Source organism: Rhinatrema bivittatum, chromosome 10 (genome assembly GCF_901001135.1).
Source record: "Rhinatrema bivittatum chromosome 10, aRhiBiv1.1, whole genome shotgun sequence".
Lineage (NCBI taxonomy): Eukaryota > Metazoa > Chordata > Amphibia > Gymnophiona > Rhinatrematidae > Rhinatrema > Rhinatrema bivittatum.
Window position 1 is genome coordinate 119525706 of NC_042624.1, and position 23406 is coordinate 119549111.

General features: G+C 48.3%; 1 protein-coding gene across 2 annotated transcripts; it reads left to right on the plus strand.

Annotated features, from left to right (window-relative positions):
• The first annotated feature begins 610 nt into the window (after positions 1 to 610).
• Positions 611 to 23030, plus strand: LOC115100232 (riboflavin-binding protein-like). Of its 2 annotated transcripts, none has more exons than XM_029618589.1 (7): positions 611 to 673; positions 5816 to 5973; positions 9303 to 9402; positions 17163 to 17291; positions 18950 to 19058; positions 20036 to 20259; positions 21146 to 23030. In XM_029618589.1, exons 2-6 carry the CDS (start codon positions 5829 to 5831, stop codon positions 20228 to 20230), a joined length of 678 nt encoding a protein of 225 aa, XP_029474449.1. In that variant the 5' UTR covers positions 611 to 673; positions 5816 to 5828; the 3' UTR covers positions 20231 to 20259; positions 21146 to 23030. The 2 variants fall into 2 exon arrangements, with proteins under 2 accessions (XP_029474449.1, XP_029474450.1); XM_029618590.1 differs by having other exon boundaries at positions 20036 to 20238.
• The last annotated feature ends 376 nt before the right edge of the window (positions 23031 to 23406 follow it).

A 23406-nucleotide genomic window follows, 5' to 3' on the forward strand; every position in this document is an offset into this window, starting at 1 on the left:
GGGTCAGAAAGGAGGTACTTCCAATGTCAGCTGGAACTGCCTGGGAAACCTTCATTTGCCCTTCAAGCATCACCACCCAGAAAAGCAGCTGAAACCTAAAGTACCGTGTGTGATCTACCGTCCCGTGACCTCTGGTCCTCAAAAACCTGGAGGTGTGCAAAAAATCATGCACAGCAGTCAACATCTATGGAAGAGCACAAATATCTCCGAGCTGACTCTCCCATCGCTTTTTGTAGAGAGACAAGAAATAAATGTCATCAAACAAGATGTAGGTGAGACTTTTTTTTAATACTGGACTAACATTTGAGACTGGCTTTCAAGAGCCATGCACCCTTCAGCAGGCCTGCCGCATGACAGAAACGACTCTGCGGCACGGGGGCCTTCGAGACACAAGAGACTCCCATAATTCTCTTTAAAGTCACCTCAGGACACATTGAATTTATTCCACCTGGCAATTGCATTATTTAAATAAAAGTTGCCTGGCGCTTCTTTAACCACTGTAACCTCTGCAGAGATAAAGCTATGTCAGCTTTCCAAAGGGGGTCAAGGAAATCAAACAAAGCGACATTCAGTGTTGTGTATATAAGGAGGAGAAGACTGAGAAACGGGCACGGAGGTGACAGAGCACGCAGGGAAGAGGCGGCGGGAAAGGGACTGGAAGGTATCGCGACAGGTAAGAGACGACTGAAGGAGAGTCAGGGCATTAGAATCTGTTTGAAACGATTTTTTCCACAGCAATTTTTTTATAAAGACTGAGGAAGCAATGGGCAAACAAGGCTCATAACTTCTGTGTACATTAGCCAAGCTATATGTGAATAAGTCCAAGTCCCACACATACGATCCGCTGCAAGACCAGCGAGCAGCACACTCTTCCCACCAATGAGAGGCCTTCGCGTGTAGTAGACACAGGAGATGTTGGCAGGGCTGCAGGAAATTAGAGGATGGAGCGCAGATTGCCTGGATTGGGTCAGGTTGGAGTGAGATGGGGGAGGAGAAGGGGATGAAGGTTCTGGGTTTAAGCTGGGAATGAGGGGTTGGCAAATATTGATGGGAGGGGAGAGGGGGAGAGACCCTGGGCTTGGTGTGTTCTGAGGAAGGCCAGGAGGGAGGGGAAGAGAATTCTAGAGTCGGGCTGAGCCGGGGGATCAGGATATGCTGGTGTTAGGCTTGGGAGGGTGAGAGTTCTGGGCTGGGGAGAGGGAGTAAGGAAATATTGGGGTTTGGCTGGGAAGGAGGGTCAGAGTGAGAGGGCTGGGGTGGGGATGGAGAGGAGGGGAAGAGATTACTGGGGTAGGGAGGAAGGCCAGAGAGTGCTGGGACAGGCTGGGGAGAGAGATGGGTGTTCTGGGTTTGGGCTGGGGAGGGAGGTCAGAGAGTGCTGGGGCAGGCTTAGGAGGAGGGGTATAATTAGTGACCTTTGGGGAATTTCACGGGGTATTGCCAGGGGTGGTTCTATAACTAGGCAGGGCAAGGCAGTGGCTTCAGGTGGTAAAATTTGGAAGCTGCATAAACTGCCCCCAAACGTCTCTAGCGGCCGCTTCACCCGGCGGCCAAAACAAGAAAGGACCCTTGGGCTGCCAGCAATGTTCTCTCTAAGCTGCCCGTGTGCGCAGCCGCGCCAAACGTTTCTACCCCCGCGCAGTAAGACTGGCAGGGCCGTGGTAGAGCTCATCCCACCAGCCCAAAGTACAGACGAGACCCCCTGAGCTCTGGATGCCCCTCAGTATTAAAAACTCATGAATGAGAGCCTGCCTGGGGGAGGGAGGTTTGAGAGGGGCTGTGTTTATGTATGAGAGAGCGAGAGCTGTGTGTAAGCCACATCATGTGAGAGTAGGAGGCTGTATGTGTGTGAGAGAGTATAGCCTAGTGGCTAGAGCAGCGGGCTATGAACCAGATCAGGGTTTAACTCCCACTGTTGCTCCTTGTGACCTTGGGCAAGTCACTTTACCCTCCATTCAGGTACAAATTTACGGGCCAATACAGTAAAAGTCACGGGAGAGCTGGTGAGTGCCCGCTCTCCTAACATGCTCACAGGCCACTGTCCTGGGTGCATGATTCAGTATCGGCCTGCATGCAAATTAGGGCCCGTGGTAAAAAGAGGCGCTAGGGACACTAGCACTTCCCTAGCGCCTCCTTTTTGACAGAAGTGGAGGCTGTCAGCGGGTTTGACAGCCGACACTCAATTTTACCGGCGTTGGTTCTCAAACCCGCTGACAGCCACGGGTTCGGAAAACGCACACCGGCTAAATTGAGCGTCCGTCTTCCAACCCGCGGGCCACGGACAGATTTTTAATATCGCTATGATATTAAGTCAGAGGGTGTACAGAAAAACAGTTTTTACTGCTTTTCTGTCCACTTTCCCAGTGCCAGCCGAAATTAACTCCAGCCTTTGGGTAGGCGCTAATTTCTTAAAGTAAAATGTGCGGCTTGGCTGCACATTTTGCTTTCTGTATCACGCGGGAATAACTAATAGGGCCATGAACATGCATTTGCATGTTGCGGGCGCTATTAGTTTCGGGGGGGTTGGCCACGCATTTTCCACGCACTATTACCCCTTACTGTATAAGGGGTAAAAATATCGCGTGGAAAACGCGCGGCCAAACGGGGGCTAACAGTGCGCTCAGCCTGAGCGCGCTTTACTGCATCGGCCCGTTAGATTGTAAGCCCTCTGGGGATAGGGAAATAAGTACAGTCCCTGAATGTAATCTGCTTTAAAGTGCAAAAAGAGGAATATAAAAAACATTTGAGAGAGTGAGTGTTTGGAGGAAGAAGACAGGTAAAGAGAGAAAAAAAAGAAATCCTATAAAGGGAGTTTGGGAAAAGACCAAGAAAGGGAATGTGGAAAAAAAAAAAGCTGATTAGAGTAATAAGATCAGACAACAAAGGTCATTTTTAGTGATTGCCTTATGTTATCTTTGGGAATGTGCATTTCATATTTGTATTTTGTTCTTTCTTCACTAGTCCACTGTTCAGAGTCTGGTTTCTCAGGCTTTCCATTTTATTTTTGTTTGCAGTCCCTTATTCTGTATTGGGCAAGGGTCTGTCTGCATGTGTGACTGAGGTGCAGTATGTCCACTGGCATGAGGGTTTTCTATGGGGCTTTGGAGCAGTAGGTGGTGTATTAGTGTTCTAGGGCATGGCATAATATTTGCATTGCTGCCGTGTCATAGAAAAGGTTGCTGCTGTTTGAGTCCTGAGATAGTGCTGGTATGGTATGGTAGGGCAAGGTTCTAGGGGGTTGTTTGTTTGTTTTGCAGGGGTTTGTGTTACTTCTCTAAGGGTTTGCAGTTACTGAGATGAGCGTGTGTATAGAAGTGGAGGAGTATTGAGTGAGTGTGCATGTGCGTGAGAGTCTGGGGAGTGAATGAGAGACAAGAGAGTGAATGTATATCTGTGAGAATGAGCGTGTATATGTGAGTGAATATGCAAGTGAATGAATGTAAGAAAGTTTGAGTGCATGCTGCTACCAATGTTCCCTCTAAGGGCTGGGTTGCTGTGAGCATAAAATTGATAGACTTTTGCCATCAAAGAAAAAGGGCTCACAGGGTAATGAAACCATAAGTTTTGTTTACGAGCAAAAATGTTTGCACACAGCAACCCAATGTTCCTTAGAGGGAACATTGGCTGCCAGTGGAACCCAATCTGCCCGGCAGCAAAGAAGAGAAGAGAGTCAGCGGCCACCAGTGGAACTCAGCCTGCCAGTGGCTGGAGAGTAAGCAAAGGCCCGGCGGGCCACCGGCAGAGCCCATCCTGATCGCTGGTAAAGAAAAGGCCCGGCGGCAGCCAAAGAACAAGCAAAAGCCTCATGTATAGCCAGCAGAGCCCAACCTGCTGGCAGCCAAAAAATAATCAAATGATCCGCGGGCCTCCGGTGGAGCTCAACTACCCAGTGGCAGATAAACAATGAAGAACCTGCCCAGCAGCAAAGGCCCCACTGCTGGCCGAAAAAAAAAAAGACTAAACAGCGGCAGAGGAAAATATGAGGCTACAGCAGACTGCTGAGCTGATCTGCCGACAGCCTGACAGTGAGGCAGAGGGAGTGGGTATGCGTTTGAAGAGTGTGTGTGTGTGTGTGTGAGCAAGAGAGAGCATCTATGTGTGTGTGAGCATGCGTGGAGAGTGAGAGCAACTGTGTATATGAGTGTGAATAAACCTGTGCATGTGTGTGTGTGTGTGAGAGAGAGAGAGAGGGGAAAAGGAAGTTCCCCCTGCCTGCTACCACATCCCCCTCTCCCACTAATCCACACAAATCCCAGGTATGGATTTTTTATTCTTACCAGGTTTAATTAATGGGTACTACTTCATGGGTCTGCTATTTGGAATATTTTATTAATGTTTGGGAACATTTTTATATAAGATGTTAATTATTGGTGGTTATGCTATTCATCAGCTGTTTTGAAATATTTTTTCTTTTATTAGTATGGTTTTACTATTATGATTGTTTCATGTTTCTTGATTTTGTTTTGAGGAATGGCATTTCTTTTTTTCCATTGTTGTTCTGCAGAGTGTGGTTTGTTGCGGTTGTCAGTTCAGTTTCTGTTTATCCTGTATGGTCTCTTTATTCTGTATTTGCTGAGGATTTGTCTGTGGTCTGCATGTGTGACAGAGGTGAAGCATCCTGCTGGTGTGAAGTTTCTATTTTAGGATCTGCAGCAGGCTGGCCTTTTCTGTTTTCCTTGTAGGAGGAGTATTGGTTTTTAGGGCCTGGTGTAATATTTGCAGTGCTGCCCTTTCAAGGTTAAGCTTTTTACTGTTTCAATGACGACAGCTAGTGCTCTTTCTTAGCATGGGATGTAATTCAGTTTACTTATGGCTTTCTGGGGCAAAGCCCACACCCAACCTGCATTACCATGTGCATGCCAAGGGTGTATTTAGCCTTTTTCTGTAGAGCTTTCTGGATGGCACCACAGCTGCGCATCTTGTGCTGAGATTTTTAGCTCAGAAAACTAAACTTTGAATGCCTTTTCATATAAAATTGGTTATTGTAAATGCAGAACTTACTGTGTGTGGTGAGGGCTGGGAAGGAGGGGGGGGGGGGTGTAAGGCTCTAAGGTTCACCTCGAGCACCCGATACCCCTGCACCAGGCCGCACACAGACCCCTTTCACTCACCCATCCCCCACTTCTCCAGGGGCGAACGCTAGGGACCATGGGAGACAGTGCCGGGGTTCCTGGACATGAGGCGGGGGTCATCAGCTTCCCAGAAATGCCCAGGGGTCCCAGAGATGCTCTGCTACTCCTCTGGGACCCCTGGCCCCTGCTTTCCTCCTTCACGTCACCAAAAGAGACCCCGCCCCCTTTACCCCTCTTCCTGATTTGACCTGTGCCGTGCTTTGGGTGGGGGTGGCCAGCAGATTCCCCTGAGCTGCCCCTGGGTATCGCTAGTATCAATACATTGCTACTGCTAGCACAACGGCAAAAACGAATGAGAATTCAAGAGAAAAGAGACAGAGAGATTTCACCGAGCAGGTCAGAAAACATTTCCCAGCCAGAGACGTTCTTCTTCCGGTGTGGAAGGAGGGGAGAAGATCGCAGCATAAAACCAGATTGCCTGTCAGATCTTGTGGTTTCAGGAACAGCTTCTCACTCCATTGATATTTAGGTTTGTTTGCTGTGGCTCCAGTGCCATTGGGAAGTCCTGGCAATAGGAGAGGATCCCGCTGTCATGGGACACTTTGATTTGGCCTGGCTGCACAATTACTCCTTCTGCAAAGGCTTCCAGCCGCTTTCTTTTTTGGAAAGGAATGGGTGGTGCACGGTTCAGTAGTAAAATCGGTGCAGGGCCTGATACCCAAGTGTTGCTTTCTATGCTGCAGGTGAACGAGGAAGATGCAGATGCTGCTTGCATTCACCACTCTGGCCCTGCTGGCCACAGTCACCTGCCACCACCACCTGCGATGTCTGCAGGGGAAATACCACAAGCCCTCGGCGAGCGCGGAACCGGACATGAAGGAGTGCCGCCTCTACTCAGCAGGTAGGACCCGCTTACAGAGTCAGCCTCTGGACCCCCCACTGCACAGCACCAGCAGCAGCCGCTGGACTGCAGCAGGAAACACAATATATGTATTTATTTATTTACTATTGCTATTTCACCTTACATGACTGATAAGCCACTTTGAAGTGGGTTACATGTCCCTGTCTCCAGAGAAGACATTAACTAAGCGTTAAATGCCTAACGTAGCAATAACACATGTTATTTCACCACGAATAATACCGATATGGTAATGGCCTGCTCTGCATGGACATACTTGGCAAAGGCATGCAAAGCAGACCATTAAGAGTCAATTTTATGCCAATAAAATAACACGGCCTTCCTCAATCAACACAAGCCATTTTATTTTCCTGAAAGTTAGCGACAGCTCAAGCGTCCTGGGCTGTTTCTTAAAGGGCCATCACGGCCTGCGAGACACCCTCCCCCCTCCCCCCTCCAATGTCTGTAAGATTCCTCTGGGGGTCTTATGAGTTCCTGTCCATCTCCCGTCATCTCTAGAGTTGGCTCTCCAGAGGAAAAGTAAAAAAAAACCAAAACAAACAAACAAAGTTTAAGCCACACAGTAAGCATCCTGCCGTGCTACCCAACAACCCCCCCGCCAGATCAAAATGTCCCTGCCTAGCAGTAGCATCCACCCCCCATCCCAATGTGCTCTCTATTCAGAATGGCGCTGGCAGCCCTGGCACGTGATAGAGGCATAGCCCGTGATATGCTGCCTGGTAGAATTGCACACATATTCTAAAATACTATAGCAGATATGCACACGACCACATCCACGCATATGCCGCCATGCACAATTGTTTGAAAGTTATGCTCCCTGCACATTAGTGCAAATCCTCCCTAACCCTGCACCGTGGACACCTGCTCACCTCCATCTGCTTTCCAGACAGGCAGTTCTCGAAAAGCCCATCTCTGCAAGTAAATTTCTGAGAGAAAGCGCTTTCACTTTCCCCTTTCTCTCTTTCTGTGGATAACGCAGTCATCCTCCCGGTCCCCTCAGCCCGTAACTTTACAGTCCTCTTCAACGCCTCTCTCTCCTTCCCTACAATTATCCAAAACTCTGCTAAAACCTGCCGTTTCTTTCTGTATAACATCGCCAAAATCCATCCCTTCCTTTCTGAATGCACTACCAGAACCCCTATCCACTCTCTCATCTCCTCCCGCTCAGACTATCGCACCCTGCTCCTCACAGGTCTCCCGGGGAGCCATCTCGCTCCACTGCAATCTGCCCTAAATTCAGCTGCGTGACTCCTCTTCTGAAGTCACTGCATTGGCTCCTCCTCCTCTCTCGCATACAGTCCAAGCTCCTCTTTCTCACCTACAAGAGCCTTCACTCTGCAGCTCCTCACTGCCTCTCCTGTTATATCAAGCAAGTCACCCCTATCCATGCCCTGCTCCCCCACCGCCAAGTCCTGACCACCAGTGATATCACAACAATATTAAGTAGGAGGCTGTTCAGAAAAGCAGTTTCTTCTGGTTTTCTGTGCTACTTCTAGGAGTGCTCAGCAATTAACGCCTGCTTTGCATGTGGAGTGAATAGCTAATACCCATTATTCACCTTAATCCCAACCTAGCCTATACCCTTACCTGATACTTTTCAACTACCCCAGAACTTCCCCCCCCCCCCACACCCCCCCTCCCCTGCAACCTTCCCCCCCCCCACACCCCCCCCCTCTGTAACCGTCACTGTGTATCAAGTGCACAAGCCCCGCGCTACTGTAATCAAGTTCCACATGCTAAATATGTCAAGTGCACATGCCATGTAACATTGTATATTAGTTCATTTGCATATATAACCCTAACCGAATGCAAATAGTTGTATCGCTGCTTGTTAAATATCCTCTCTTTTACTTGTGTACTCACCCAGTTACCCCCTCCCCTGTTCATTGTAATTTCCTTTCCTTCTCAGTTTTTTGTAAACCGACATGATGTGTCCTACGAATGCCGGTATAAAAAAGTTATTAAATAAATAAATAAATAAATAAATAATAGCTTCATTCCCATGCATTTGCATGTGACCAGCGTTATTACTTTCACTCCTCGTTGGATGCACGTTGTGGAGGCGCTAATCCCCTAATTGCATAAGGGGATTACCTAGCGCCTATAGCACCTGGATCCAGCTGCGGGTCATACAGTGCACTTCGCTGAGCACACTGCAGTGCACTGGCCCCACTGAAAGCAAGACGCTAGGGTCCGGGCCATAAACGCGAGCTTCCCCCCACAGAAAGAATCTGCCCAGGATTAAGAGTTCAGCAAGGCCGGAGCAGCCCAGAAGAGTAAAAAAATAAGCTTGGATGCCCTTGGGATTAACCCCCCCCCCTAAGGAAGGGTTACAGCTGAGTATAAGAAACACCAACTATAACTCTACACCGGCACACAGGAGCCTACTAGTGATTTACTTAGCAAACGCCTGTAGCGGTAGTGTTTGTTTTCAGAGGCGCATTTCAAGCCCTGTGGTGCCACTGAAAGTCTTTGCATTTCAGGTTTGGCCACTGGACCTTTTGGCTGCTTTCTGAACTGGGTGTAGCTCTGTACTTCTCACGGCTCTTCTGGGAGAGAGTTCCAGTCACGAGAAGTCTCTGCTTCAGATGATGGATAGAGGAGCCGAGCAAAGATCTGGCTGCCTTCTATACTGTTAGTCCTTCCCTCAAACAGATCGGATCCTCGCCTCCGAGAGCCTTGAACAGCCTGCACACGGTTTGATGCAGTGTCTGTGTCACAGGCAGTTCTCAGCCGAGGACCCTGGCAGAGGTGGGAGTCTGGTTTTCATCCACACACGTACTGTACGTGCAGAGTGCGGTGCGGGTTCCTTCGGTGCTGTGTGCAACTTCTAATTCACTCACATCCACAAAAGGTCTTTTAAAAAGCTTTTCTTCCAAAATCTTATCTTTGTAGTGGAGAGAGGCTTCCTTGACTGTCCCTGCTCGGTGTCCTGACTTCCTCTAATATTGCATTGTACAGCTTACTTCAACGTCACCTTTGCGCAATCAAAGTCCAGAGCAGGTCAAAGGTTGCAGAGACTGAACCCTGGCGTGGCGTTTTCTGGCCAGCAGGACCATGCAAGCTGTCCACGGCCACCAGCCCCGGTGAATCACTTCCATGAGAGCCCTGAATACTGTCAGATAGGAAATGACACCCGCAGTTTTATTTCACAAATTCAGTTTGTTTGCTTTTAATACCAAATGGCCTCCCCCATAAGTCAGCCTTAGATACTTAGGTCTCGTTCTGTGTGCCAAGCAATTGATTTTTAGAGAATGCCTCCCACTGGTGAATTATTGTCTCTTGCTCTCCTTTTCTTTCATTCACAATAGCGTCCTGTTGCTATGCAAACTTCACCGAGAAGCTGACGCCCTCCCCGATGGTGAAAATAGACAACTACTACTGGAACAAGTGTGGGAATCTCAGTGCAAGGTAAGCAGGCGCTGAGCCCACGCGCAACTGTGTGTACCCTGGGCTCCATTCTGACAGGCGACGGGTTCAGACGTCCTGGCATTATTTTAATGTATCACGCATCTGTTGGTTTTACACTTTTCTTTTTTTGGGGGGGGTTGGCCGGGCAGTTTCCTCCTGCTACCTTGTGCTTTCATCTCAATTGAAACAAGTTTCTGTTGGCTGCAGTGCCTTGAATGGTTTTTTTTCCTCCTCGTTTGAGATCCTCCTCCGAACTCAGTGCAGCCATTGCAGTAACAGAGGCCACAACCACCGTTTTTTCTCTCCAGAACTAGGCTTAGTATGGACACTAAGTGACCAGCAGGTGTCAGTATTGAGCAATAGATGAGACTTCCTCTCCCCAAGGGCGGCCACAGCACCTCCCAGCTCTGGCTGACCGCAGACGAAGCAAGGCCCCGGGACTGGCATGGGAGAGGGCCTGAGTGCTGGATGACGTATGGGGAAGATGGTGGTGGAGGCCAGCCCTGCTTGAGAGTGGTTAGAGGAGATGGGGAGGGGCCTGGTGCGTGCACATGAGAATTTATGTGCTCATGACCCCAGAGTGGAAGGCAGCTGGGCAGGTCTTCCTCTGCCGTCCTTTATTTATTTTATTTTTAGATTTTTTTATACCGGTGTTCCTGTATGAAATACAGATCACATTGGTTTACATTGAAACAGAACATAAATTTTTGCCTAGAGGCACTACATAGAACAAGGTTATGGAACTTGGAACAGGGTAAACTAGATCGAAATTAACATTGTAATGTAAACATATTGGCTAACAAGAGTCATTGAGCAGTAAAAACAAAAACATAAACGCAAAACAGTAAATGTCACATGAGTCCTGCAGCAAGAGATTGGATACAGAGTCGAGTAGTAGTATAGAACTTTACTCTGTAACATGGGCGGCAGCAGCACTCAGATACTCCCTGTATTTGGGGACCCTCGCTACCAGTTTTTATTTTATCTTTCTCTGGAATTTATCAATGCTTATTCTAACAAAGAAAAAACGGGAGAAAAATTAGTGGGGGGGGGGGGGAGACACTGAAGTTTGTTGTAAAAAAAAAAAAAAAAGCATTGATGAATTGCAGAGTAAAAGGGAGGGTCCCTGCCTGCATGGCACCTCCTTCCCGGGAGAGCTCTCACTGCGGTGGCAGTGCAGTGTGCAGTGCAGTGTGCAGCAGGTGTGCACGGTGCTGGCGGAAAAAGGTAATAGGAATAATAATAAGGAAAACCCGGAACATGGGCGGAAGGCTTCCCTCGCAGTCTGAGGGAGGCGAGTGAGAGGGGAGGGGGGGCGCAGAGCTCACTTATTTATTTATTTATTTATGGGGACCCATGGGGCCACTTTTTTTTTTTTTTTTTTCAAAGGAGCATTGGGAGGGTGAGAAGAAGGAGATGGGGACCTGCAAGGCAATTAAAAAAAAACCAAAACAATTTAAACTTACATTTTTTTTTTTTTTTTTTTTACAAGAGGACTTCAGCCAGTTAGTGCCAGATTTCAGTTTAGTGAAATGTAGACCGGTTAGATTTAGCTGAATATTCAGGTGAAGATAACCGGCTATAATTACCCAGTTATCCTACCTGCTTAGCGGGTTTTTCGAGATCTGCCTTTGTGTTACTCTGTCAGCCCTGAGACTCCCTCGGGGACCTGCAGGGCATCCTGGTGCTGACCTGGAAATGAAGCCCAGCTCCTCCACGCCGGCTTGCAGGAGGGTTATTTGCGAGGTCCCCGAGGTGCTAGGTTTGGAGGCGAAGCCATGCGTGTCCCGTCCAGGAGAGGCTTGTTCTTCCTTAGGCCGCAGAGAAAAGGCAAATATTGACCAGGCTTCCGAGCTGCCGCACTCACTACCACCTAACGCCCTCCAGAAACGCGTTTCTTCAGCTGCGCGCGCCTTCTAACCAGCACCCAGAGCTCTCCTTCAGTCACTGCTGGGGTGGACTGGGACATTTCTCTGGCCACCTCCAGGTCCTGCGCGCAGGCTCATCCCTGCTTTCCAGCCAAAACCCTGCATGTGGCTCCCTGATCTCCACTTTGCCACTGACTCACTGTACCTTAGTTTATACAGATAAACTTTTCGGAAACTGTCATGGGAGTCAAATGTCAAACCTGAGAGCCAGACTTTCCTCCCTGGACATGGCTGCATGCGCCTTTCTCAAGGGTCATCCGTACATATGAGAAAACAAGAATGACATCAGCAAATTAGGACCTCTTGGTCCCTGCTGTCTGCTGAGCTGTCAGGGGTCTCCCTCCCTCCCCTGGCACTGAGGGCCCTTTGAGTCTTGAATTCTGCCACTGTTTCGGAGTCGGCTCCAGGTGTCCACGAGCCTCTCAGTGGTAAAGTGTTTTCTCACGTTCCTTGGGAGCTCCCCTCCCTCCTGCTTCTTATGAAGACCCCCCTCATCTCTGAGCTGCTTATTCTGTGGAAGGTCTTACTGTCTGGGCTCTTTTTGAAGCCTGCCAGATATTTTAATATTTGTATCATCTCTCTTCTAAAGTGAACATTTTCAGTCTTGGGGAAGGCAGTTTTTAAAGGGTTTTACCCAGGTAACTAAGCAGATATTTGAGTAAAATCCGTGGTTGCAAATTGCCCTCCCCTTCTGTGGATACCTTTACGTGTGCTGTAAAGAGAGGGGGAGAGGGAGGGACGGGGTGAGGGCAGAGCCAGCAGTCAACGCATGGAGATTGCATTTTAAAATGCCTGCATGTGATTTCTGGTTTGGACTCTGCGCCTGCAGGATGGGGTTTCCCTTTGAAAATTCACTTGTGGGCTGCAAGTACAATACCCAGAGCCCGCCAGCCAAGAGTGGAAGCTTACGGCGCAGGCCCTGCAGAGTTTTGGAGGCCCCCACCTTCTCAATGTCCTTTTGTAGATGTGCTCGCTTTCTTTACATGCACGAGTACTATCGGCTGCTCTAGCACACTGACTGACTGACCATCACCGATGACCCCAGCAATCTTCCCATTTTTTGTGGGCGGTGTGCAGCACAGTGTACAGATTTGGGTGCCGTCTTCTTTCAGATTCCTTTTCTTGAGTGCGCTCTGGTTTCCTTTGTGCACATCTTATGGGGACACTGATCCCCAGGTCTCTTTCCTGCCAAGTGACAGCTCTGCCCTTCCACAATAGTATTTGGCTCTTGGATATCTGCACCCTCAAATGTTATGGGTTTGCTTTTTTTGAGGCCTGGAGGAGAATTCAAGTGTAAAGCTGGACCATTCTTTCAAATTTTTTTTTAAGTTACAGTATCTATAGCTACCTTTGTTTTCAGTTTTTATTTTATTTTTCCTGGGAATGTTAATGTTATAATAAAAATATATCAGTGGAGAAATGACTCTCTCATAACCCACAGCAGAAAATTCAGTGGAAAAGTCATTTTCCATTGAGTTTCTTTTTTTGTTACAACATCGAACTTCCCAGGAAAAATAAAAATGGAAAAGGAAGGTCCCTAGGTATCTTTCACCTTCTCTGCATGCCTGGTCTGTTGCAGATTTCCATATCATCCGCATACAGGTGCCTGTTCCCACAATGCATTGAGGAGGACTGGGCCTAGCAGCTTCCTGTCCCATTCCCTGCAGCAGAGGGCACCCCATGGGCCACCACTCAGCCAGCCTCACCCAGTCTGGAATTTCTCTTCCGGCTCCCAGGTTGCAGAGCTTGCCCACCAGTCTTACCTATGGATGACTTGTGGCCTCTTTGGCCATGCTGCAGATGACTTTGTGTGCAATCGCTTCCCTTTGAACTACAGTTTGGAAGTTGACCCTGCTCTGCATTAGGCTCTGTCACGTCCACTGTGTGTCTTGATGTATTTTATGTGCCTCGCCAAGGACTTTGGATTGGCGAGTAATAAATATTTTAAAATAAATGGAACAGTATTCAAGACCTTAGTCCAATTCATATTTTCCTCCTCTGCTGTAATCCCCCCAAAGAACCCATTCTGGGAGGTTTGGTGAGCTCTTCCCCTTGTGAAAACGTAAGTCACCGGCTTGACGGAGTCCTTAGGGTTTCTCCTGACGCATCTGCTCGCCTGCGCTTGATCAGAGCCGAGAGAGGCACTGTCAGCACCTCCTTTGGTTCTTTCAGTATTCGGGTCCCTTGTTCACTTTCCATTGTGCCGGTGCATTGAGCGCTTTCTGCTCATCCCCCAGGCTCTTCTGTTCCTGCCTTCGGCCCATCCCCCATCTCCCCCCTCATTTTAATTTTGAATGGTTTATGCGTTGGCGAAACAGGGATAGACCTACATGGACACCTGATAACACATCAGAAAGAAGTGTGAGGAACACCTCCCTGGGGGGATATTTTGTTTGGAAGCAGACGATTGCCTCGATCACTTTATGATCAGGAAACTAAAAAGGAAATTCTAAATTGTTGAAACTAAACCTTATTAAAGACACGTATAAAAGCAAACATAAAAGGACTTAGCAGAGACATTTATCAGTTACGAACCCTCTGCGTTGGTGTTTAGGGTGGAATTGGTGCAGGGGACGCACTCTGTCCCAGGGCTAAGTCCCAGCTCACTCGGAGCATGGATCCTTTGAGTGGGGACAGGAGAGGCTGAGCCTCCAGGGGAAAATAAAGTCTCTTTCTCGTCCTCACGGGTGGACTCGCTGGTAGATGACTTCTCCTTTCCAGACACTCTCTGTACCCCAGTACCAAAGGACTCACAGGACGCTCAAGTGGGGTTTTCCCAAAACAAACTTTCACGCCCCCAAATCTTCAGAGTAAATTCCAAGCATCTTCTCAGATAATCCTCCAAAATAAAATCCATGGGTGCATACAGTCTCAGTCCTGCTCCTAGGTTTCCCCTATAAACCCGTGCAGGACCAGGCTAGGGTGCCTGCTCCACCTTAAATCCCCTAAAGGGAGAGTGGTCCATGGCGGGACCCTGGAGGGCAGGAGGAGGAGCTCAGAGGGCCACCAGTTAGTGGGGAATAAGAGTGAGAGCCCGACCCTCCTGAACAGCTCTGGGAAGCTGTGGGTACAGAAGACTGCAGTATTGGGAAGTTTATTTTTCTGTGTGAAGTTAATAACTTTACTGAAGAGGATGTTGGGGAGGTACCCGTAATGGAGAAGGTTTTCATGGGTAATGATTCAGATGGACTGAATCAAATCACGGTGAACCTAGAAGATGTGCTAGGCCTGATTGACAAACTGAAGAGTAGTAAATCACCTGGACCGGATGGTATACACCCCAGAGTTCTGAAGGAACTAAAAAATGAAATTTCAGACCTATTAGTAAAAATTTGTAACTTATCATTAAAATCATCCATTGTACCTGAAGACTGGAGGATAGCAAATGTAACCCCAATATTTAAAAAGGGCTCCAGGGGCGATCCGGGAAACTACAGACCGGTTAGCCTGACTTCAGTGCCAGGAAAAATAGTGGAAAGTGTTCTAAACATCAAAATCACAGAACATATAGAAAGATATGGTTTAATGGAACAAAGTCAGCATGGCTTTACCCAGGGCAAGTCTTGCCTCACAAATCTGCTTCACTTTTTTGAAGGAGTTAATAAACATGTGGATAAAGGTGAACCGGTAGATATAGTATACTTGGATTTTCAGAAGGCGTTTGACAAAGTTCCTCATGAGAGGCTTCTAGGAAAAGTAAAAAGTCATGGGATAGGTGGCGATGTCCTTTCGTGGATTGCAAACTGGCTAAAAGACAGGAAACAGAGAGTAGGATTAAATGGGCAATTTTCTCAGTGGAAGGGAGTGGGCAGTGGAGTGCCTCAGGGATCTGTATTGGGACCCTTACTGTTCAATATATTTATAAATGATCTGGAAAGAAATACGACGAGTGAGATAATCAAATTTGCAGATGACACAAAATTGTTCAGAGTAGTTAAATCACAAGCAGATTGTGATAAATTGCAGGAAGACCTTGTGAGACTGGAAAATTGGGCATCCAAATGGCAGATGAAATTTAATGTGGATAAGTGCAAGGTGATGCATATAGGGAAAAATAACCCATGCTATAATTACACGATGTTGGGTTCCATATTAGGTGCTACAACCCAAGAAAGAGATCTAGGTGTCATAGTGGATAACACATTGAAATCGTCGGTTCAGTGTGCTGCGGCAGTCAAAAAAGCAAACAGAATGTTGGGAATTATTAGAAAAGGAATGATGAATAAAACAGAAAATGTCATAATGCCTCTGTATCGCTCCATGGTGAGACCGCACCTTGAATACTGTGTACAATTCTGGTCGCCGCATCTCAAAAAAGATATAATTGCAATGGAGAAGGTACAGAGAAGGGCTACCAAAATGATAAGGGGAATGGAACAACTCCCCTATGAGGAAAGACTAAAGAGGTTAGGACTTTTCAGATTGGAGAAGAGACGACTGAGGGGGGATATGATAGAGGTGTTTAAAATCATGAGAGGTCTAGAACGGGTAGATGTGAATCGGTTATTTACTCTTTCGGATAGTAGAAAGACTAGGGGACACTCCTTGAAGTTAGCATGGGGCACATTTAAAACTAATCGGAGAAAGTTCTTTTTTACTCAACGCACAATTAAACTCTGGAATTTGTTGCCAGAGGATGTGGTTAGTGCAGTTAGTATAGCTGTGTTTAAAAAAGGATTGGATAAGTTCTTGGAGGAGAAGTCCATTACCTGCTATTAAGTTCACTTAGAGAATAGCCACTGCCATTAGCAATGGTTACATGGAATAGACTTAGTGTTTGGGTACTTGCCAGGTTCTTATGGCCTGGATTGGCCACTGTTGGAAACAGGATGCTGGGCTTGATGGACCCTTGGTCTGACCCAGTATGGCATGTTCTTATGTTCTTATGTTCTTATGTTAATTTGCAAGAGAAAAGGCTGGAGCCAGAGAGTTTCCTGTGGTGTCATTCATGGGATTTTATCTCTAAACCTGGTAGAGAGAAAAGCCCGAAGCCTCTAGAAGGAAGGGAGGAAAGGTTTGTGTCTGCATAGCCCCATGGTAGACAGGGATGCTCCTCTTCCCCTCTCCCAGGTATCAGGCCGTGAGGCCTAATTTTGGAGGCTGGGGAACTGCAAACTGCGCACCTATCCTTTCTCAAAATGCACTCAGAACTTGCTCCCCGATTCCCAGCTCTGCCTGCTTTTCCTCGGGCTGGGCAGTCTCACAGGAGGTGCTTCTCAGGGATGCTGCCCCCTCCTACCTCCCAATTTAGGGCGTAAACTCAGGACCTGTAGTGAAGATCCGTTTCCTTCTCACCACTCTGCTAACACGTACAGCCCGCGCCTCACTTCCCGCCTCCCACCAGCACATCACCGCTTACAAGCCAGGCCGTGCATTGGGTTACTCTAATACAAAGGCATCACTTAGTTTTTGTTGACCTTTACTTCCATGCTTTAGATTAATTACTTAAGATATCTGCTCAGAAGATGCTAAGCAATGAAGCACAGGATGAGAACTTGGCAGAAAGAACTGAGAAAGGAGATGAGAAGCAGGGGAACCTTGAATCTGTCTGTACCTTATCTCTGGCAGCCAGGTCTGTGCTGTGAACACAGTCCTAATATTTGGGGGGGGGGAAAAAAGGACCAGGAGGTTTTTCTTACCCTATTGAGCGTGGTTTGTAACCGAGTGCTGCCATTATAGAACAGGTAAAGCAGAGCTGTGCCACAGAGCGATGCCGAGGTGCCCGGTGTACCAAGAGGTGCCTCGTTTGCACCGACACAGACACCGAGCCACTGACCAGGAGCTTCGGGAGATGTTCGGAGTTGCTAACCTGGAACTAATATTCTGTTACAGGTGTGAAAGCTACCTGAAGCAGCTCGAGTGCTTCTACCAGTGTTCACCCCACGCCGCCCACTGGATGCATCCCAACTCCAGTGAATCCATGCAGGACGTGCCCTTGTGCCAAAGCTTCTGCGACAGCTGGTAGGTGGACGTCGACTGGGCAGTCTGGCTCTGCTGGCCTAACCAATGCACAGTTTTGTATGAAGAGCTGCTTAAACCGAACCAGTGAAGGGTGAGTCAGCAGCAGCTGCCCCAGCGTTCAGCCCATTAAAAACAAGGAAAACAAAAAGAGAGAGAGAATTTAAGGAAAGAGATAAGTGGCATTAATCAAGTGCTGCCACTGAGTTTGCAAAATTCTTCCGCAGTGAGAAATAATCCCAAAGGTGGAAATTCCAGTCTCACTGAGTTTTGAAAGGGCCTTGGCCGTTGATGAGCTACTCAGGCCAGGCCAGTGACTCCTGCTGCTGAAAGCTGAGGGAGAACATCACGGGGGCAGATTTGGCTTTTTTTTTTTTGTTGCTGCTTAAATCTCCTCCACGAGCTAATTATTCAATGAAAGACACATTTTGGGTCAGTCCTTGCATTTTCGTGATGCTGATCAGTTATAGGAGGGGTGTGGGGCGGGGTCTTGCTGAGACTGAGCAGCTCAGCACTACATACAAACTATAAGCAGACAAGCGGCAGGGGCCTGGAGGTCGTGTCCGGGGGAGCAGCTCTTCTCTTCTCGCCATTCATGAAAGGCTTTCTTAAAAAAAAACAAAAAAGGTACATGTAAGAGAGGCAGGGTTTGAGTGCCTGCGTGGGTTTCTGTTAACGCGCGCGCTACAAAGCCAGGGCCCTGCGGGATGCGGTGAGCGGAAAATGTGGGGGCTTTTTTTTAACGCAGAGGTCGTTTGCATGCCAGTGAGCTGCAAATGCGCGGTAAAGCGAGTCTCTCTGGGGAGGGTTAATGTTTGGGTCTCCGCGCTGCTCCCCTGTCAGTCTGGCCGCCAAAACAAAACAAAAAGCATTCGGCCTGGATGGGGATGGGAGGTTTAAGCAATGAACTCCCTCCCAGCCAGCGGAAGGAAGAGAAGAGTAGAGCTTACCTCCTCCGCCCGCCAGACTCTGTAGCCCCCAGCTGAATTAATATTCATTGATCCCCCTCCCTGCTGGCCACTATTTCACTTTACATGGGAGGTCGATATAATGAGCCATGCGCACCCAGGTTGGCACTAAAACCTGTTTACAGACCGGCGTTATGTCCGTTCCTAAAAACTCGTGCTAAAGGCAGGAGAGAAAAGCCGTGGCAGGGTCAACGCGGCTTAGTACATCGGCCCCTTAAATGAAGAGATCTGTTTCTAAAGTGAAATGAATGTGGATTAGTTTTGCACTCTTTTGGGGGAGCCCTCCAGCGTTGTGCATCTTCTGGGAGGTAGTATATATATATATATATATATATATATATATATATATATATATATATATATATATATAGGACTTTTTTATTTTCTTTTCCTAAGCACAGTCATAAAAGAACTGTGCTCATGGAAATATACCTTTATGTACTCTGCTAGAAACAGCAAATCTGCTTTCCTACTCAGGAGGGTGAACAGAAAACGAAGTGAAAATAGGTTTTGAAAGAAATCCTAAAAGAAAAATGACTATGATTAAGAAAGGGGAGGAGCTGAGCCTTTGAAACAGATTTTCAGGCAAATGCCTGCTGCCACTCTTCCTACAAAAGTGGGAGCCACGGGCTGTGGTTGGTGTCCAGCGCAGCCTGACTTTACAAAGCAGGGCTTCCTCTTTCTTTTGCACAGGCTGGAAGCGTGCAGCAATGACCTCACCTGTGTCTACAAATGGCTGACCGACTGGACAATTGACGAGGATGGAAATCACTGTAGAAATGCCTGCATCCCCTTCAAGGAGGTAAGGCCAGCAACCTACTGCTTCCTGAAGGCTTACGGGGCCTATAATTAAAGTATTTTTTGCTGGCTCCGTATGCTTGTATGTCTAACATGGAAACCGAGGTGACTGAGGCTCGGTAACACCACTTAAAAGCCACCAAAACTGCAGATGTCAAACTGCAAACGGAACAGGAAGACGACGACTCCAGGCAAGCAAGGCATGGAAGCAGCCTGCTCTGAGTTTCTGCTGTATGATACCGGCTCCGTGCCACGAGCGAGGGGGAGCCGGCTCCGTGCCACGAGTGAGAGAGGCAGTCGTGATGAGCAGAGCCTCATCCAGCCATGCAAGAGAGCCAGGAGGCATGGGAGACGGGGGGAGGAGGGCGCAGAATGAGAGAGACGCGGGGAGAAGGAAAGAGAGCTTGAGACAAGAAGAGGGAAAGAGAGGGAGTAAAGCAGTAAAATGGAGGGAGGCTTAGACAGACAAAAAGGAAAAAGAGAGAGAGTCAAACATGAGATGGAGGAAAATGAAGGCAAACCAGACAACAAGTAAATCAGAGCCCGACACACACACAAATGTGTGGTTTCATTCATGGCAGGGGGAGGCGCTGCTGGTACAAATAATGTGACTCCTACCATAGTAGGAGGCCAGACTTATTGCTTTGCTTCCACTGACTCTCCCTGCTGGACACTCGGCTACAGGGAGTTGAAGGGGCTGCACAGAGAAGTCGTATACCCCTCAGCTTATTCAGCGAGCCCAAGGATGCTCCGTAACCATCACGGACATGGAGCCAGAGAACTGCAAGCTAGTGAATATCTTCCTAAGAGTGCAGTGCATGGAGTCTCTCTGGCACCCGGTGACTTTCTGGTTCCATATCTGCAAGTTCCCTCTGCATTCACCCAAAGCTGCCGGCACCGCAGCAGTGAAAACCCTGCCTATGCTTCTCAGCAATGCAGAGCTGACTCGGGGACTCTAATCCTTGCCATTCTTCCTTCCAGATGTATAAAAACGGCACTGACCTGTGCCAAAATGCCTGGGAGGATTCATTCAAGGTGAGTAACACCACCGGCCGCTGCCTGATGCTGACTGAGAAGGATGAGGTGGTGGTGAACACCATGACAGATGAAGAGGAGCCTTCCAGCCAGGGCGAGAAGCCGATGCCAGCAGAGACGGGCAAAGAGGAGGATTCTTAGGAGAGGAAGTGAGTCCTACATCTGAACCAGTGAGTAACAGGCCAGCCCCCCAGTGTGGGTCTCCTGGATGGTGGGGAGTGGGTGCAGTGTGGGAGTGATGCAGTGAGTAACAGGCCAGCCCCCAGTGTGGGTCTCCTGGATGGTGGGGAGTGGGTGCAGTGTGGGAGTGATGCAGTGAGTAACAGGCCAGCCCCCAGTTTGGGTTTCCTGGCTGGTGGGGAGTGGGCGCAGCGTGGGTGGGGAGTGGGCGCAGCGTGGGAGTGATGCAGTAACAGGCCAGCCCCCAGTGTGGGTCTCCTGGATGGTGGGGAGTGGGTGCAGCATGGGAGTGATGCAGTGAGTAACAGGCCAGCCCCCTCAGTTTGGGTCTCCTGGATGGTGGGGAGTGGGTGCAGCGTGGGAGTGATGCAGTTGGACTCAGAGGCAGACTTACTGTTGTTACAGGAGTGACACTTGTGCGACTGTGGCTGACTGGCTCAGCCTGGGAAGACGCTTCTCTTTTATCTCTCACCAGCAAAGGCTCAGCACATCAGAGAAGAGAGGGCTGCTTCGGGAAACATTCATGTAATAGTTCAGTTTAGATGACTTGAAGAGCAGCCAGGCCAAAACATCCCCCTACAGGTTCAGAGCTGCTATAGGAATCGTGAGAGGGGAACCAACCCTGTGCCCTCTGTGCATCAGATCCTAACAGAGGAGGTTCCTGCGGTGAACTGCAGCCCTGGCGACCTCTGGCCCAGCCGCAGAGACCACAGGCAGGGGGAGAGAGTTGCACTGGGGTGGGCGTGGGGGACACCCGAGGGCTCCTGAGGTAGGCTAACCACCACATTGTACAGAAAATGGCCTTTATTACGTGATCCCATGCTCAGCTTGTGACTTACGTTTTCTCTTTCTTTTTCCCATGTCATTTTTCTGCAGAAATGTGTGTCGGAAAACAAGATTCTTCTTTAATTCATCCTGCAACGCTACCAATTTCCTCTCAGCTGCTGCATAACCTCCGTCAGGGATACTACAGCGATGAATGTGTTGGCGCAGCAGAGCTGTGATTTCCCAAATTACGCGTCAGGACTGGGTGAATTCTCTCTGGCAGACGGCTTGTGTGCACGTAAATCATTGGCAGGTGCTTCCGAGAACAGCAGAAAGTGATCTGGGGTGTTAGGAAGGAAGCCTGGGCTGGCTTTTTACCTGACCTACCTCTGTTCTGCATTTCATATTCCCTGGGGCACTGCATTTGGGACTTTTTTCATTGTTAAAAGAGAAAGGATGCTGTCCCAGAATGTAGTGAGGAGTTTAACCCTCCCAGCAGTGCCTAAGACGACCGAGGTTAGTCTGGATCAAGTGGCAGTACCATTAGAGAGAGAAAAGATGATGGAAACTGCCCAAAAATGATTCCAAAATACAGAGCAGAACTTTGCTGTTTTCTTGTCCACGTGGGTGCAAGGAAAGCTTGAGCCAGGAAGCCTCTTCCTCCTCCTATTACTATGAGGGCAGACTCTGGAAGAGACCAGGTCACCTCTCTTTAGCCGTGCGCAAAGCCATCCCGGAGCAGACGAGGGCAGACCTGCCCGTGGGAAGGGGGGGACAGAATTTCTTAAGATCTACAGCACCCCATCGTCACAGTGAGTCTAATGCCACACTTACCCCAAAATACCAAGAAATCAAGCCTCCAGCATTGCTTTTTAATGTGCTGTGGGGAAATAGTTGAACATTGCGGCCGAAGGTGGTGATTTATTTTCTTGCTTGGCACATTTGGTTACCTGACGGCTCCAGATCATCAAGGAGATAATTTTGTTTTTGTCCAGTTGCACTAGGGACTTGTAGAGAAGCAGAAGTAAGTGTGTGCCCTCACGCGCTGGGGAGGGCACACTCTGTCTCCACCATCTCAGTCCTTCTCATCCATCAGTGAAGTATTCACCTAGAATCCCAGCTCTCATCAGGGAGTCATCACACTTTCTTCACAAATGGATTCAGAACTATATGGACTTTCCATTCATTCTAAGAAAAGTTACGTGAACCAGACTGAACCTAATCTGAGTATTTCTGGAAATAAGTGAAAAACAATCCTCCTTGCATGAAAAGTTCAGTGACCCTCGTAAGCATTGGTTGTATTGTGAATTCTGGTGTCAGTCCACTCTGAACTCCAGACAAAAATCTTTTCCATTTATTCAGTCAGTCTGTAATTGTTTGCATTTTGGACTCGGTAAGGGCAAGTTTCAAAGTTCGACTTACCCAGCTGAGGGAGCTTTTTGAATGCTGCCTCTCCTCCACATGGCTGGAGGTTCATGTCTTCTACTCTCGCTGTGGAGAGGAGATTCTGGAGGCCGGGATTCAGTGGAAAAGCAGCTGCAGCCTTCCGCAGGATCTTTTCCCGAGGATGGGAAAGGTGTTGCTATTACAGCCCTTGGTTAAAAGTACTCTCTGACTTTGCATCAAAATGTGGATTTGAAAATTGACCAAAATGAACTGGGTCGAGTTTTTATAAGCCCTCTCTGGGCCCTCTGTGATTCTGTCAGCTCCACAGGGTACAAAACAGGGGCCTTGCAAGCTGGGAAGGCTGCAGGTTGCCCTGCTCACATGGACTCAGACGCTGGGACCCTTTTCCAACTCCCCTACAAACATGGGAGAAAATCAGTGGGAAAAAGAGAATTACTTTTTTTTTTCCCCACACATTTTTCCCCATTTCTGTTCATTGTAAAAAAAACAAACAAACAAAAAACCCACTGAAATTCCCAGGCAAAATACAGTAAAAACTGAAAATTCAGTTCCTTTGTTATGACTCACTGTTGTGGGCTGTAAACAAGCACTTAACACCAGCAGCTAAAGAAAGAAAGATCTTTATTGACAGAAATGCGATCTCTCAGAAGAGTGCAATTAGCAGCAAAGTCAATTCAGAAGCAGTCTCCCAGAATGTTGTGATACAGTAGGTTAAATAAATCACAAACTGAAGGACCACAAGGAGGGCAGGACTGGCCAGGACAGAGAATGTACAACACAGGCTAACAGGAAACTAACATAAAGCAAGGTGCATGTAAAACAAGACTAGGGAGAAACAGTCAAGGAGACCTAAGTAGGCCACAAGACAAGCCAGAGCGAGGCCACAGGACAAAGAAGGAAGGTCAAGGAGGCTGCAGGACAAGGCAAGGAGGTCACAGGGGCAGGGCCGGAGGAACCACTAGGCG

Bases quoted from the DNA above. Each gene is read 5' to 3' on its own strand.
- LOC115100232 (XM_029618589.1), top strand. From the start codon at position 5,829: ATGCAGATGCTGCTTGCATTCACCACTCTGGCCCTGCTGGCCACAGTC. The intron at 5,974-9,302 runs GTAGGACCCGCT...CATTCACAATAG, and splicing joins GTGCCGCCTCTACTCAGCAG to CGTCCTGTTGCTATGCAAAC. The intron at 19,059-20,035 runs GTAAGGCCAGCA...TCTTCCTTCCAG, and splicing joins CCTGCATCCCCTTCAAGGAG to ATGTATAAAAACGGCACTGA.